Consider the following 15,765-nt stretch of genomic DNA (forward strand, 5'->3'; position numbering starts at 1 on the left):
GAAGAGTTGAAAGATGTTGTTAGTGGTAAAGTTATTATTATTAAAAGAAATAAAAGTAAATATTTAAAGGATCTGAGTGTATATATCATTGAGAATTCTATAATTGGTCATGTAACTTAAAAAAGTGCTACCAAATAAACATTGTTAGATGTAGTAAACTAGACTGTGAATTCCTTGAAGTCAGGGACCATGTCCATTTTGCTTCCAGCTGTGTCCCAGCACCTTGCACTCTGCTTGGCACACAGCAATCATTAAACATTTGTTGAGGAAATTGAAGAGGGGAAAATGGATATGTATACAGCCATTATCACTCCATTGATAAAGCTTTCTCCCACTTTTTCCTAAGGTGGATTCTCCACGGTTACTCAATCCTGGTGCCTGAGCTCTAAGCTCTGCCCACCCTCTTCTCCCTCCCCACAGGTGGGTGGGGCCATTCTCCTTGGACTCAGGCAAGCGCGGCCAGAGGCAGTCAGGGGTGGTCAGGGGCAGTCAGGGGTGGTCAGGGGCAGTCAGGAGCAGTCAGTCATCCAAAAGCAGCTGCACCATGAGCGTCTCTGCGCTGAGCTCCCCCAGATTCCTGGGCAGTATCTCTGGGCTTCTCCAAGTGGCCGCCCTGCTCAGCCTGGTTCTGCTACTGCTCAAGGCAGCCCAGCTCTACCTGCACAGGCAATGGCTGCTCAAAGTTCTCCAGGAGTTCCCGTCACCTCCTTCCCACTGGTTCTTTGGACACAAGCGGGAGGTAGGAAGGAGCAGGTGAGGGGACTGGGAGGGCAGGGAGGGCTAAGGCTCTGAGACAATGGTCAGCAAGTCCATTGAACAAAGTGTTCTTGTATGACCAGCAGCTGGCCTCCAAGGAAAACCCAGCTCACGTTTCAGGTCTCAGCTCCTCACTCCCAGAGACGCAGAGCTCACTGCCTCACAAGACGCCTGTCTTAGTCTCACTCAGCTCTGTCAGATACCCCTTCCTTATGTGGACCTGCAGTCTGTCCTGGCAGTCCTGTGCAGGTAGCGGAAAGTAGTAGTTCCTTCCTGAGTCTCCTGTCCAGGCTGAGCACCCCTGCTCAGGTGCTCTCAAGGACCAAGGCTTCTAGATGCTTCTCTGCCTCAATGACTCAATTCCATCCTCTCTGCCTGGGTCCAAGTTTGCTCTGGAACACAGTAATCAGTTTGATGGAATCCTGTCTGTGGGGCTCAGGGTGTGTGGAGGAGAGGGTCAGTGCATCTAAGAAGCCTTCTCGGGTGGGAGGGTGAATCAGGTGTAGGGGACCAACTGTCTCTGTTAGCCCAGGACTGAATGATCTTCTGCAATGCCAGACTTTCAGTGAAAAAACTGTGACAGTCCTGGGCAAATGTGAGGGGAAGTCTCCAGGACGGTCCCTGGGTGAGGGGTATTGATGTCTGAGTTGCACCATAACACAGTCTGTTGACCTGCCTGCTCTCTCCCCTCTCCCACACCCCTGACTGTGAGCTCCTTTGGGCCTGGCTTATCGTGCCCCTCCATGAACCCAGCACCCAGCACAGAGCCCGGCACAGAGGGATGCTTGGCCCAGGTGTGTGGAGTGACAAAAGGAAGGAGGGAAAGGAACAGCTTCCAGGCTGGAAGAGAGACAGCACTGAGGGCAGAGGGCTCAGAGCAGAGCAAGGTGGCCACATGGAGAAGGGCTCAAAATGGGTTTGTGGCTTGAAGAAACATTAAGAGATGGGGGCAGGAGGACTGTTGCAGACAGCTGAAGCCTCTTTTCTCAGAGTAGGCAATGTGAGTATCAGCAGAGTGGAACCAGGACGGAAACTGTTAAAATCAACCGAAAGGAAACAGTCAAAGCGCAGGGTATTTCATGCAAACTGTTGTACCAATGACTTCCAGGTTATTTGTTGATTTTTAGAAACTGTGATATTTAGTTTGATGCAGTTGTCACTAGCTGAATCATGCCCCTTTCCGAGCTATGATTTGACATAAGGGATCACTAAAAACTCATTCAGTGATGTTCCCATTATGCTGAGGGCCATTAGGTGATTTGTCAACTTAAGTAGATAATTTCTATTAACATAAATAACATTATTTGTGGTACTGGAGCATCTCTCCACTTCTGCTGGCCTAATAGCAATGACAGCCAAAATTTTTCTGACTTTTATAATATTTCTGAGTTTCTTTTCTTTATTCCATCCTTCTATTACTGGCTAAACCATGAATTAGAATGCCATCTGTAATTAGGTTGAACCTAATCTTTCTGGTCATATAAGAGGGGCCAGGGTGTGGCAGTTAGGTATATGGGCTCTATTTCCTGGCTACCAGGTTCACATTCTAGTTCTGCCTCTTAACTTTATTTTTTTTATTTTTATTTTTTTATTTTTGTATCTTCATTTTATTGATATATATTCACATACCACACAGTCATACAAAACAAATCGTGCATTCGATTGTTCACAATACCATTACATAGTTGTACATTCATCACCTAAATCAATCCCTGACACCATTATCTTAACTTTAAATACCCTGTCTATGCCTAGTGTCCTCATCTGAAAAATGGGGGTAACAACAATAATTCTAGTACTCAGGTGCGTTGTTATAAAGTTAGAGCAAGGGCCACAATCACACTAGCTATAATTTGTATAGATAAAAAGAATATTAATACATTTGAGAGATGGGCATTAGATAGATTTGAACAATTCACTCCATTAAATAGGGGTGAAATCCAACAGGGACAGTGGAAAGGAAACCCTACAAGTGGGAGACGGAAATAGACTCCAAATAGAATCCACAGCCCTCATACATGGTAGGCCCTCAATAATTACCTGTTGAATGAATGTTTGATTGCATGAATGTGCAGAAAGAATGAGTGGGAAACTCGGAACCCCAATAGCTCTCCAGTCACTGGCTGCCCGCTGTCCTTAGGCTCCTTGAGACACCCCAGGGCCCCCAGACTTCTTTTCTTTTTCTTAAGTTAACTAAGTATATTCTTAGTTAATGCAAGAGTATACCTGTCACTTGCAACAAGAATTTTAATGAAGATTCCCTCATTCACTCTCCTACATGTAGTCATTCATTCCTTCATTCTTTTATTCATTCCTTTAAAAAAAAAAAGTGTATTCCTATGAGTCAAACTCTCTGCTGGACTCTAAGAAAACAGAGATGACAGGCGTGGAAGGTGAGTTTGCCAACACAGTGCCCAACAATTAGAACACATTGAGATGAAATACAATAGAGGGACACCCAGGGTGTGTGAGAGCCCAGGGGAGGGACACTTGGAGGTCAGAAGGATGGGATTTAGATCCAGCTCACTGGGGCATATCATTTAACCTCGATTTCCTCATTCTTCTGTAAAACAGGATAAAGTAATAATCCCTACATGACCACAAGTTTGCAGTGAGGATTACATTACATAAGTCTGTGGCAAAGTTTTGTACACTTTGGGGTCATCCCTGAAAAACATTTATCAAACATCAGCTGTGCATGAGGTTCTGGAGGCAGTTCTGAGTGAGGGCCCGTAGCTCAGCCCAAGACGGGGACAGAATTTGTCTTTAGGCCAAGTCCTGGGGAGATAGCAAGAGTCTGGATCAGAGGTCAGGTGTTACAGGTTGAATCGTGTCCTCCACAATCACATGCTGAAGTCTTAACCCCCAGGACTCTATGGACCTCACTTCATTTGGAAATAGTCTTTGCAAATGTAATCAGGTTAAGATGATGTCATACTGGATTAGGGGGTCCCTAAATCCAATATGACTGGTGTTTTTATAGAAACAGGAAAATTTGGATGCAGACACAGATGGACACAGGAAGAAGCACATGTGATGATGGAGGCAGAGAATGGAGCGGTGGCTCTACAAACCAAGGAATGCCAAGGATTGCCAGCAAACACCAGAAGCTAGGAAGAGGCAGGGAGAGCATGGTCCTGCTGACTCTGTGATTTCTGACATCCAGGCTCTAGAAATATGAGAGAATACATTTCTGTTGTTTTAAGCTACCAAGTTTGTAGTACTTTGTTACAGCAGCCCTAGTAGACTAATACATTGGATCATCCGAAACAGTTCCAGACCCCTAATCTCTGCTTGGGTTCAGAACTACCCATCCATGGCTGGCCTAACCTTGACCCCTTCTCCAAACACTAGACCTAAATGAAAGTATTTATTGGTTTGTCTTTTGATCCTTAACAGTTCCAAAAGGATCAGGAGCTGCAACAGTTGCTGAAATGGGCAGAGAAATTCCCAAGTGCCTGCCCTCGCTGGATGTGGGGGAGTAGGGTCGTCGTTGTAGTCTATGACCCTAACTACCTGAAGGTGATTCTGGGGAGATCAGGTGAGAGAGCAAAACCCACATCAGGGCTGGGGCAGCTTCTCCCTTTCAGATACATGCCCCTGGGTCTGTAAAATTCCAGAAGAGAGCAGCAGTTCAACCATCAATACCTGAACACTCTACCAGCCATCCTCCCAAAGCAAAATCTAGCCTAAGGCTAATAATAATTACTTAGTATTGGATTTTAAAGCAGCTATTGGAGCTGAATTTCTTTTTCCTTTTCTCTCCTTTTTTATAAACTTGTGGAGGAGCTTGTTATGTACATTGCTCCAGAACTGACATAAAATGTCTAATTCACACTGGATTGGGTCTGGTACATCAGATTTTGGCCCATTGGGGGCCATGGGATGGCCAAGCCACAAATTATTGTAGAAAAGCCACAAGGCTTTTGTTTGGTGTTGGTGTTGAAAACATAGTCTATGTTTTGTCCCAATTTGCATCCTAGCCCTGCGGGTGTTGTGTGGAATGTACACTGAGTCTGCCTTCCTGAGCCCACACTATCAGGACAGAGATCATAGGGGATGGAAGGCAAGCGGGACATGGCTTGGGACAGATTGTGGGCTGACATTCATCGGGAACCGATGGCGACCAATGGTCTGGAGCACAGCTGCTTCCCAGGGGCTGCATTATTCAGTCCCCTCCACTCTCCTCTTAATGCCCTTCCTTACTTTTCAGACCCAAAGTCTCATGATTTCTACAGACTCTTGGCTCCCTGGATTGGTATGTACATCTACCAGTTATGTTTGCCAAGAGCTCTCTCTTCTGCTCACAGAAACCAACAGGTGCCCAGTCACCCCTATCACCATCACCAGCCCTGAATCAAGCTTCATTTCTCTTCTTCTAACCAGACTCTCACCCTGTTTGCATGGTGGTGCATGTCCTCCTGAAGCCCAGCTCCTTCTGCATCACTTCTCAGTTCTATCCAGATGTCTCAGCCTGACTTTTCTTTAAGAACCCCCATCACCTGTCCCCCAACTGATTTACAACCTTTATCTGACAGTTACTGTAATCAGATCTTCTGTACCAGCCAAATTTGGAAATGCACATTCCTGAGAAGTACTATCCTTTTCCTGCCTTTGCACATGATGTGCCTTCCTCTGGGTTTCTTCCCCAGGCCCACCCTTGGTCCCTCCCAAACAGTCTGATCCCATCTCCTCCCCACCCCAACATCTGCACCCCTGTCTGGATAGGGTATGGCTTGCTCCTGTTGCATGGGCAGACGTGGCTCCAGCACCGACGGATGCTGACTCCTGCCTTCCACTCTGACATCCTGAAGCCCTATGTGGGGCTCATGGCCGACTCGGTCCGAGTGATGCTGGTGAGTCAGGCTCTCGCTCTCGCTCGCTCACTCTCTCTTTCTCACCTACACACACACACTCATTCCACAGACCCTGCACACACTCACAGCACACACTCAGACACAGGGCACTCTCAAACACGTGTCTCACAGACATCCATCAGAAACAGCCACACAAAATAACATGCTCAGAACCACAGACACGCACATCACACCCTTTGAGATGCACATACAAATTGTCGAGAGCTCAGACCTCTTTATACAGCCAGGAACTGTCTACTCTCACAGACACTACACACACCATCACCCCCCCAACCCCCGATGTGAGTTACACACACTGTTGCACATGTGCTCACTGCCACCCAGACACACATTTCAGACAATCCCATTGGCACACATACACACATGCTTACACACATTAAGGCAAAGCTGACAGACAGGTGTGGGTATGCACACATACACACACATGCATACGTACCCACATGTCCTGGCTTCCCAACACTTAGAAGCTGCCTTCTCATGCTGGTATAAATAAATCCCTCTCCTATTTGAGAGAAAACTCCTCCAGCACTTTCCAAAAGCAGAGTCCCAGACCATTTCTGTGAGGTCAATGCTCCCCAAAAGTGGGTGGGAGAGGACAGAACCAGCCACAAGCTTACTGTCCAAGGAAGAGAGGGTCCTGTTCCAGCAGGAAGCTCCTCTTCTCCTAGCTCCATGTCTTCAGCACAGTAGAAAGGAGGAAAAATCAATCCCCCTTGGACTGCAGGACAAATTGTCCCAGGTATGCATGGGCAATGGTAGCTTTCGTGGCAGGGCAGACCATGAGGATTTTATTCAGTGGGGATCTGGCTTGGAGCACTGGGCTTTTTTTGGCTTGGATTTGAGCCACTCCATGAGTGATGTGGACAGTAAGCCTACATCTCAGAGGCCAGACTCGGTCACACTATCGCTCCATATCAGGACTCTGATTTGTCACCCAACTTGTGTTCAGCAAAATTTTGCTGAATGAAAAGAAGTTGAAGTCCTGGTGTCCCTTTCCCAACCCACCTACCCCAGCCATCCTAGCCAATGAGGCTTTATCTTGCCTTGACAAAATTGATCCCCCAAATTGAGGTCCTACCTGTCCCTCATGTCTAGCTAGACCTCAGGCCACCAAAGAGTCCTCCCATGCTCTTTGTCTACCATAAGGTGGATATCATTATAACTTGTTCCTACAATTCAAAACAATGCAAACTATTATGAAAGGATATACTTAATTTTACAGTAAAAGTCCGTGAGAAAACAGATATCACTTTACAAACATTTGCTTTATAGACTTAATTTGCTGCAATGCATTTGTTTTGTAAAGTAAGGGTTTCCTGACAGGGTATCTGGGGAGACAGAAAGAAGATCTTAGCCTATTTATCAGAAGCCTTCTGGGGGAGTTTGTCTGGTCAGTGTCTCCCTCTCACCCCAGGACAAATGGGAGAAGCTCATCCCACAGAACTCATACCTGGAGATCACTGAACACATCTCCTTGATGACCCTGGACACCATCATGAAGTGTGCCTTCAGCCACGAAGGCAGCGTCCAGGTGGACAGGTCAGCAATGACCCTTCAGCCTCAGGGCACTTGTTATAACCAATTGGTGGTGGGCTCCTCCGTCCAAAGCAAGATTCTTTCCTGAGTCCCAGAACAGCCTGGACTCTGCCACAGAGAGAGTCCTGACCCCAGCCACAGGCCCCTGACCTAACACACTTTCAAGCCTGTCTTCGAAAGGGCTGTCTCTGCTGACCCCAGAGTCCCACACTGCCTCCAGATGAGAGACTTCTCTTCCTCCAGTGTCTTCTGCATCCTCTACCTTCAGGAAGTCCTACACCTACATCCAGGCTGTTGGGGACATGAGCAACCTGTTGTTTACCCGTGGGAGGAATGTCTTCTACCAGAATGACATCATCTACCGGCTGACCCCTGAGGGCCGCTGGAGCCACCGCGCCTGCCAGTTGGCCCATCAGCACACAGGTCCTCGTCCCTCCTCCTGGGCAACTCCCCTCCTCCTCCAAGGCCCAGCCAAAAGAAGCTGCCCTGAAAACTCCAGCAGAACCAGGGACGCTTGGGGCCCCTGTAGGACCTGGTAGAGACCCTGACTGGGTACTTCTCTGGGGCAGGGGCTGGGGTGCCAGGCCCTGTCCCAGGAGGTCACATGTGTCATCATGTTTGGTGATGGTTGAATGAAACCCCATCCCAGGAGGCTATAAGCAGAAGCTCATGGGCTCTGCTGTTGAGGTGAGTCCTGACCAGAACCAAACGTGCTAAGCTCCCTTCTAGGCACATGCCCAATCCCACACTCATCCAGAGCTCCACCTCCATCAGACCTGACACTCAGATTGGGCCGGGTGGGGCAGCTGGGGCTACTGTGTGTGTCTGTAGCTGGTGTTCCCACAACTCTGGGCTCTGACTGGTAAACCACTATTCTGGGATAGACCGAGTGATCCAGCAGAGAAAGGCTCGCCTGCAGGAGGAGGGTGAGCTGGAAATGGTCAGGAAGAAGAGGCACTTGGACTTCTTGGACATCCTCCTCTTTGCCAGAGTGAGTGTGGAGAAGCCTGAGGCTTTGCCCAGAAGAGCAGAGCCCAGGGGCACACCCTGCTCTCTCACCATGGCTTCCCCCAGATGGAGAATGGAAGCAGCTTGTCTGACAAGGACCTTCGTGCTGAAGTGGACACGTTCATGTTCGAGGGCCATGACACCACAGCCAGCGGCTTCTCCTGGGCCCTCTACGCCCTGGCCGCCCACCCCCAGCATCAGCAGAGGTGCCGGGAGGAGATCCAGAGTCTCCTCGGGGATGAAGGCACCATCAGGTGGTGAGTGCTCAAGATGGGAGAGCTCTGTCCTGTCTGTGATAGAGAAGCCCCTGGTCTGCCCAGACCCTGCCTACCCTCAGGCTGGGCTTTGTTGCAGGGACCACCTGGACCAGATGCCCTATACCACCATGTGTATCAAGGAGGCGCTGCGGCTCTATCCTCCAGTGCCAAACGTTAGCCGAGAGCTCAGCAAGCCCATCACCTTCCCCGATGGACGCTCCTTACCCAAAGGTATGAGCTTCAGCGCCCTCACCATCCACCCACACTGCAGGGCACATGGGAGATGTGGATGTCCATGTCCTTGAGCAGTGCCTGAACCTCTCTGGATCTGTTTCTGATCAATAAAATGGATACTTACTTTGTAGTTAGGATAAGGTACATAAAGTACCTGCACAGAGCCACACCACAGCAAAAGTTCAGTAAATATCAGTTCTCTTCCCTATTCATAAAGTGCATTTTCATAGTAGGAGGTTGCTGTAAATGATCCATAATAGTCCTTTCAATTCTGATATTCCAGGGGACTAAGATCCTAAGCTTCTAACATTCTCTGCAGCTATAATTCCACCATCTTAAGAATCTAAGGTCTTATAAAACTATGGTTAAAGCCAGTTTGGTTACTCTGATGTACTTCAATTCTAGCATTCCATGCTCCAATTCCTGACTCCAAGATTAGAAGACTCAGGGGTCAATCCTGTCTTCATTGTCACATCTTTGTAACATCCCAATTTGGTGAAACATCTGGGAAAATTCTTTGTAATAAATGCAAACATGTTACATGACAATTTATATAATGATGACTCAATTGCTGGTGTCTTCTCCACAGGGAGATGTTACCTTCTGATGTGCCCTCAGCACTTGAGTCCTAAAAGCCTAATTCCCTGAGGTGTTGATGGCTGGAGATAATGAGGGGGCAAAGGGAGATGTGGGTCTTTCCTGATGGAACTTCTAGGTAAATGAGGGAGATCGGGGAACCCAGTGTCATGGGTCAGATGTTGTCCAGTCTCTGAGGAGCCCTCAGGCTGATGGCACAGAGCAGCTGATGACCAGTTCTGAGACCACAGCCATGGCAGAAGTGGTTCATTGAGTCAACTCCCTTGGGGTTTGAATCCCAACCCTGCCACATCCGACCTGTGGGATCCTAGGCAAGTTCTCAGCCTCTCTAGCCTCTCGTGCCTGCCTCATCTGAAAAATAAGGATATAAGGATGTCATCCTTGGAGACTGGTTCTGAGGATTGAATGAGTTCACGTATATTCCCTCACGGGAGGCCCTTTATCAACCTGAGCTGTCACTTGAGTTTCTGCAAACATAAGCCTCTGCTTCTTTCTTGCTTCCTCTCCTGGCTTCGTTGTTTTCTGATTCTTGCCTGCACACACAGGGTTCACTCGGCCCAACCCAACTCCCTTGCCCCAGGATTTTCTCACTCAAAGCAATGGAGAAGTAGTTCTGATGTAAGACAGGAAGGCATTTCCTGCATCTATATCTGCCCTGCTTTGCTGTAGGACCAGGACCACACCCTGTGGATACACTCAGTCTTCTCTCTGTCTCCCCTACTTGCCCCACAGGAATCATAACCTCGTTGGCCATTTACACTCTTCACCACAACCCGAATGTGTGGCCGAACCCAGAGGTATGGGGCCCCGCGAGGAGGGGGTGGAATGATCTCTCCAGACCAACATCTCCCCACCTTCTACCTTTGGGACTCCTGCTCTCTCGTGGACTGGAAGGAGGGCTGGAGACCTACATGCCCTGGCCCTGGTGCTCTCTCTGCAGGAGTTTGATCCTCTCCGGTTTGCACCTGGTTCTGAGCGACATAGCCATGCTTTCCTGCCCTTCTCAGGAGGATCAAGGTGAGGGATCCTGTGTGGTGATGGTAGAGGGGGCAGGGGATCACTAGGTGCATAGCTGATGTTTGTGATCTCTTTGTTCAACTGTGGCTATTCTTGTATATGTCAGTGTTTGTGAAAAGAGGACCTGTTGTGTGCTCTGTGTACAAAAAACTGGTTGAGTCACACCATGGAGACTTTGCTCCCATTGTTCTTTCCTAATGGCCAGGTGAATCCAGTGTGGAGGGGCTTTTCAAATTTCAGGGTAGTCTGGTGTTTTCCTGACTTGAGGACTATGACAATTCAGAATTAGAATTTCTCGTGTTTTCTAAATTTCGGGTGTTGTGATTTTCTCAGTTGTCAGGAACCCACACATTCTTAATGCAGCTTGCTGCCTTTTCTATTTATTTCACCAATCTGCCACCTCATTGCATCAAATGAATAGTTTGCATGGGTTTCAATTGGCAGATGCCTTGTTTGTCTCCACTGTTCAATCTGAAAGAAGTTTTGCACCAATTTGAGTCTTCAGTATTTTTCAGTCTACCGCAACAAAATTTTGACTGCATGCTAATGTTCATATAACTGTGACAAATTTCCCAGATGGCCAAATTCTTCATATGAATTGGGTTCTCTTCTCCATAAATTTACATGAAGAGCCACATAGTCTAACTAAGACCACACACTCAAAAGAAAAAAAAAAAAAAAGGAAAAGAAAATGAGGGTAATAATTTTTAAAGAAAACCCAGAAAAACATACAATTTGAAAAGTTTCTGGTGAGTAAAACATAAAACATACTTGAAATGGTTATTTGGTTGTGCTACACATGTGCTTTGAAATGTGTGCTGTGCAAATCTTCAGGGGCTGCTCAAAAAATCCTGTGAAATACAACTTGTCATAAACTTTGTAAGTACTGAACATAAACACATTTTTCTGATTCCAAAATTCTCTGAATCTTCAGTTGGTGAATCAACTTTCACAGAACCAAACTTAAGCAAAATGTCCTCCACAAATTGTTCTTTCTGGGAACTGTTTTCCCTAAAATTGATTCTTCCTATTAGACATGAGTTGCAAATTATTTTGCTACCACTAGAAGGCAGTAGAAACCTTGGATTGCAAAATTACTAGGTCAGAACTAGTATGTATTTTATTCTACTCTATTTTATTTTTATTTTATTCTATTCTATTAATTTAATTCTATTTTTAAAGTATTTATTAAGCCCATACTCTGTGTTGGGAAATGTGCTGGGAGATAGGATCACTGAGATGAAAGATACTGCCTTTTGTCTCCACGAGTTTTCAGTCAAGAAAAAACTGTTATGCAGAAATAAATAACTATAGCTCAAGACACACATCTATCTTTCTTTCTTTTTCTGTCTTTCTTTTTCTTTCTTCTTTTTTCTTTTTCCTTTCTTTCCTTTTTCACTAACTCATTCACTTATTGAGCAGTTCATTGAGTAGTCCCATGTCCCTGGCTCTGTCCAAGCCTCTGAACTGTGATACGCCCTTGAGTAAATTACTGCAGGTCACTTAGGGGACACGAGAGGAAAAGACGCCGCTGGGAGAGGTGATGAAGGCAGACTGTTCGTTGGAACTGAGCCTTGAGGATGTGGACCGCAGAGGTGGGGGGAGGGCGTTCCAGCCGAGTCAACAGCAGGGGCTCGAGAGCACTGGGTGCCTCCTGCCGGCGAAGGAGAGCATAGGAGGGGCTGAGCAGGGCCCTGACTGCAGGGTGCATGGAGGGGAGGCAGGCACACCAGAAACATCCTGGTGAGAAGACCGAGGGATGGTAAGGAGGGGACATTTCTGGGGTAGAATGAGAAGGCTACGGAGGCTGCTGGACTGAAGGCATGAGGGGGAGGCAGGAGGCTGGGAGGCTCACACAGCAACGGGCAGAGAGGGTCAGGAGCCTCCCAGTTCTCTACCCTCTTTGGCCCCTCCGGGAAGTATCCCTGTTGCCCCTCTAATGCCCCTCCACTACCCACCTTTTTCTTTCTCTGAGGATCTGGGTCCCCGTGTGCCCCTGGGATGTGAGGCTCTGAGAGGGAGGCCACCTCCTCAGTGTCACGAACAGTAATCTCCGATTTTGGAATCAGAAACTACTTGAAGAGGGAATGAACATGCCAATCATGAACTTTTTAGCATAATTCATGTACTTGGACTCTGGTTTAGAGCACTGACCCTGTTTTCCTGACGATTTCGAAGCTGCTTCTTAGCAGAGACCCTTCATACAATGATTAGACATTTTATTGTCCTCTGAACACAAGTTCACTCATTCAGCGAACATAACTGAGCAGCTACCATGTGCCAGGTGGGATTCATCCCAGAAAGAGAAGCATTGCCTTTACACCATGGCAGAGGTGCTCACGAGGGAAAGAGAAGGCATCTGTCTAAATCCCAAATGTCCCCATGAAAATGGTCCTACCCAGCCCTTCTCAACTGAGTTCTAAGAAAGAATCAGGAGTAATTAATGTAATAAGTTAATTTCTGTCATCTGCATCTAAATGAATGTAATAAGTTAGTTTCTTATGTAATAAGAATGTAATAAGTTAATGTAATATAATAAGTTAATGTAATGTAATGTGAATGTAATAAGTTAATTTCTATCATCTGCTTCTAAAAAGGCCTACCTTATGCCATGCTAGAATTAAGAAACTGGGCACTCAAATTGTTTTCTGTTGAGTATAATTCTCTCATAGCACCCCAATTGAGAAAGTCTGCTAAAGCACTAACCCTTGTCCCACTTCCCTTTCTTCATGCTCCATCCTCTGTGTAGAATGCCTTTACCTCCTTGAAAACTCCTTCACATCCCTCAAAACCCAGATCAAGTGTCCCCTCCTTTGGGGCTCTGTCGTTCTTCACCACTGGCTACCACCACAGATTAGTAGCCTACTTTAAGCCCCATAAATCCTTAGCTTCACTGTAGCAATACAAGGAACAGAACGGGGTAGGGGGGTAGAGTCAGTTAATGGGGCTCAGCTCTCTATGTGCTAAGGGAGCTTGGTGGGGGGGAAATGTTGCTGGGACTTTAAGAGTGATAGTATTTGTCAAAGGCCAGGAAGAGAGTGTGAACCAAGGCTTGAGGGTAGAGCTGTGCGTGACCTGCACGCAGAGGTACTGGCGGCTGGGCCAGGCCAAGGAGGGATTCTAAGGCCCAGTTCCAGGCCTCAGTAGCCCATGCCTGCCTGGCTCAGAAGCAGGACCTGAGGCTGCTTCTCTTCAATGCTCAGGAATTGCATCGGGAAGCAGTTTGCCATGCAGGAGCTGAAGGTGGCTGTGGCCCTCACCCTGCTCCGCTTTGAGCTGACGCCAGACCCAAACAGGGTCCCCAGCCCTGTGTCAAGAATTGTGTTGAAATCTAAGAATGGGATCCACCTGCAGCTGAAGAAGCTGCTCTAACTTCTTCAGTTACTTGGTAAGGACAAGTCTGCACCCATACTATCTCTTTTGCTCTGAGGCCTCCTGCCTGCCATCCTGTCTCCTGTCCCCTGCCAGGACAGCCCATCCTACTGCTTTCTATCCGTCCACCTGCGTGATTTCCTGCCTCCTGTCCACCAGCTTGTCTGTTCTTCTCTCTGTCCTTTTCTCTAGGCTCCCTAGTGGTTGTCTCCCTGCCTGCTTCTCCCACTCGCCTGCACCTCTGCCTGCCTCACCCTCAACCTACCTTTTTTCCCTTCTGCCTGCTTCTCTGCCCTGTATTAGTTTTCTGTTGCTGCTATAACAAAAGACCACAAGCTTACTGGCTTAACACAATACAAACTTATTCTCTTACAGTTCTGGGGCTCAGAAGTTCTAAAGGGGTTTCACCAGGCAAAAAACAAGTTGTTGGCAATGCTACATTTCCTCCAAAGTTTCTAGGAGAGAATTCCTTTCTTGCCCTTTTCCAGCTTCTAGAGCCCCATTCCTTGCATTGCTTCGCTCCTGGTCCTTCCTCCATCTTTAAGCCAGGAGCGTCTTCATACCCCTTCCTGTTTCTGTCTTTACATTGCCTTCTCTCTTATAAGGACCCTTGGGATTTTATGGGGCCTACTCAGATAATCCAGGCAAATTTCCCCATCTCAAGAACATCAACATAAAATTTAAAGCCCCTTTTGCCATAAAATGTAACCTTTTATCCACAGGTTCCAGGGACCAAGACACAGACGTCTCTGGGCCCTGATTCAGCCCACCTGACTGACAGTCACCAGTCTACCCTCCTACATCTCTCCTATCCACTTACTTATACCCATTTGTCATTCTCACAACCTCCCACTTCGTCCCCCCTGCCCGTAATAAAGCTCACAGTGTTTCAAGCAGCATCAGTCTTCTTTGAAATGGAGATGGACGGAAGGGGAGAGAAGGGGGAGGAAAGACAGAAGAGAGACATCCCTTCTGAAGAAAAGAAGGGGGTAAATTTTGCTCTGTGGGGCCCGGGACTCTGTGAGCTCCCACAAGCAGATGCTGGCCTGATGTGTCCCTCCCCCTGCCAACCCCTCCATGCAGCCTCACCACACCCTGCCAGCCCCAGAAAGCCCCTGTGTTAGGGGCTCTCCCCTGTCAGGTAGAGACCCTGCCTCCATTCTGTTCTGTGCCTCAGCTGTCCTCACACTAGATTTTTTGGCATAGGCCTGAACTAGAGGCTACCTTGCACTGAGCAGAAAGCCTTACATCCTGGCCTGCCATGAGGGCCTTGGGGAGCCAGGTCTTCATGGCCCAAATGGCACTTGAGAGCCCCCAGCGGGCCCTGGGAGGCCTGTGGTGCTTCGGAAGGCGCAAGGAGGAGACAGCCCAGGCAGGCAAATGGGTCTGGCCAGCGGGAGGAAGTCAGACCCTGAGCAGCTGGCAGCCCCTGCCTCCTCCCCCACAGCACAGCCTCCTGGCAGTTCTCTTCTGAGAGAGGGAAGCAGCAATGGTGGGAGTGGGGGATTTCTAGATGGTACATCCCAGGGCAGCATGGAGATATCCAAGTTCCAGAGCTGAGAATTCTCCTCTCCAGTTCTGCCCCCACCACACAATCTCCAGCACCATCTCTTCCCCACCTGTTTGGATCCTGGATTGGAGCCCAGTAATAATGATGGGCTTAGACCTTGGACCCTAGAGGTGATGTGAACCCAGCCATCAGGCAATGCTGCAGGAACTGCCGGGAACAGATCTGTAACCCATTATGCTGCCCTAAGGCTTTCCCCAGAAGTCCTTCTCTGCACCTTTAAACTCACCTATGCCTCTAGACCTGATTCAGGAACCATCTCTTCCAGGAAGCCCTTCTCTTCGTCACTCTGCCTCCTTCCCCCAGCTCACCCCAAACTCCTAGATCACTTTGCATCTGTGAGACACAGATGCAGGTGATGGCAAGGAGCGCTGCCGAGCCCCATCTCAGGGGAGCAGAAGACACATGTGTGAAAGCATGTTGCATACTTCTTGACCTCGGTGGTGGTTTCAAGAGAGTTTGCTTTACAATTATGTATTGTTCTGAATATGGTTATTTTATGCACTTCTCTATATGTCTCTTATATTATGCACACACACAAAAC

At 47.8% G+C, this 15,765-nt stretch overlaps 1 protein-coding gene across 3 annotated transcripts; it reads left to right on the forward strand.

The window, feature by feature from the left end:
- The first annotated feature begins 488 nt into the window (after window positions 1-488).
- On the forward strand, window positions 489-15,663 carry LOC119527371 (cytochrome P450 4A11). Of its 3 annotated transcripts, XM_037827299.1 has the most exons (13): window positions 489-739; window positions 4,156-4,297; window positions 4,970-5,014; window positions 5,485-5,612; window positions 7,048-7,172; window positions 7,438-7,592; window positions 8,054-8,160; window positions 8,244-8,434; window positions 8,532-8,665; window positions 9,998-10,062; window positions 10,206-10,282; window positions 13,486-13,670; window positions 14,377-15,654. In XM_037827299.1, the coding sequence occupies exons 1-12, from the start codon at window positions 545-547 to the stop codon at window positions 13,652-13,654; spliced, it is 1,533 nt and encodes a 510-aa protein (XP_037683227.1). In that variant the 5' UTR covers window positions 489-544; the 3' UTR covers window positions 13,655-13,670; window positions 14,377-15,654. The 3 variants fall into 3 exon arrangements, with proteins under 3 accessions (XP_037683227.1, XP_037683225.1, XP_037683226.1); XM_037827297.1 differs by having other exon boundaries at window positions 8,054-8,665; window positions 14,377-15,659; XM_037827298.1 differs by having other exon boundaries at window positions 533-753; window positions 8,054-8,665; window positions 14,377-15,663.
- Window positions 15,664-15,765: the final 102 nt, after the last annotated feature.

This window comes from Choloepus didactylus, chromosome 2 (assembly GCF_015220235.1).
Source record: "Choloepus didactylus isolate mChoDid1 chromosome 2, mChoDid1.pri, whole genome shotgun sequence".
In the NCBI taxonomy this organism is placed as follows: Eukaryota; Metazoa; Chordata; class Mammalia; order Pilosa; family Megalonychidae; genus Choloepus; species Choloepus didactylus.

What these genes read in the sequence shown, in the direction of transcription:
- LOC119527371 (XM_037827297.1), top strand. Translation starts at nt 545, where the DNA reads ATGAGCGTCTCTGCGCTGAGCTCCCCCAGATTCCTGGGCAGTATCTCT. An exon ending in TGGACGCTCCTTACCCAAAG is followed by an intron (nt 8,666 to 9,997) that starts GTATGAGCTTCA and finishes CTTGCCCCACAG; the next exon opens with GAATCATAACCTCGTTGGCC. An exon ending in ATGTGTGGCCGAACCCAGAG is followed by an intron (nt 10,063 to 10,205) that starts GTATGGGGCCCC and finishes CTCTCTCTGCAG; the next exon opens with GAGTTTGATCCTCTCCGGTT.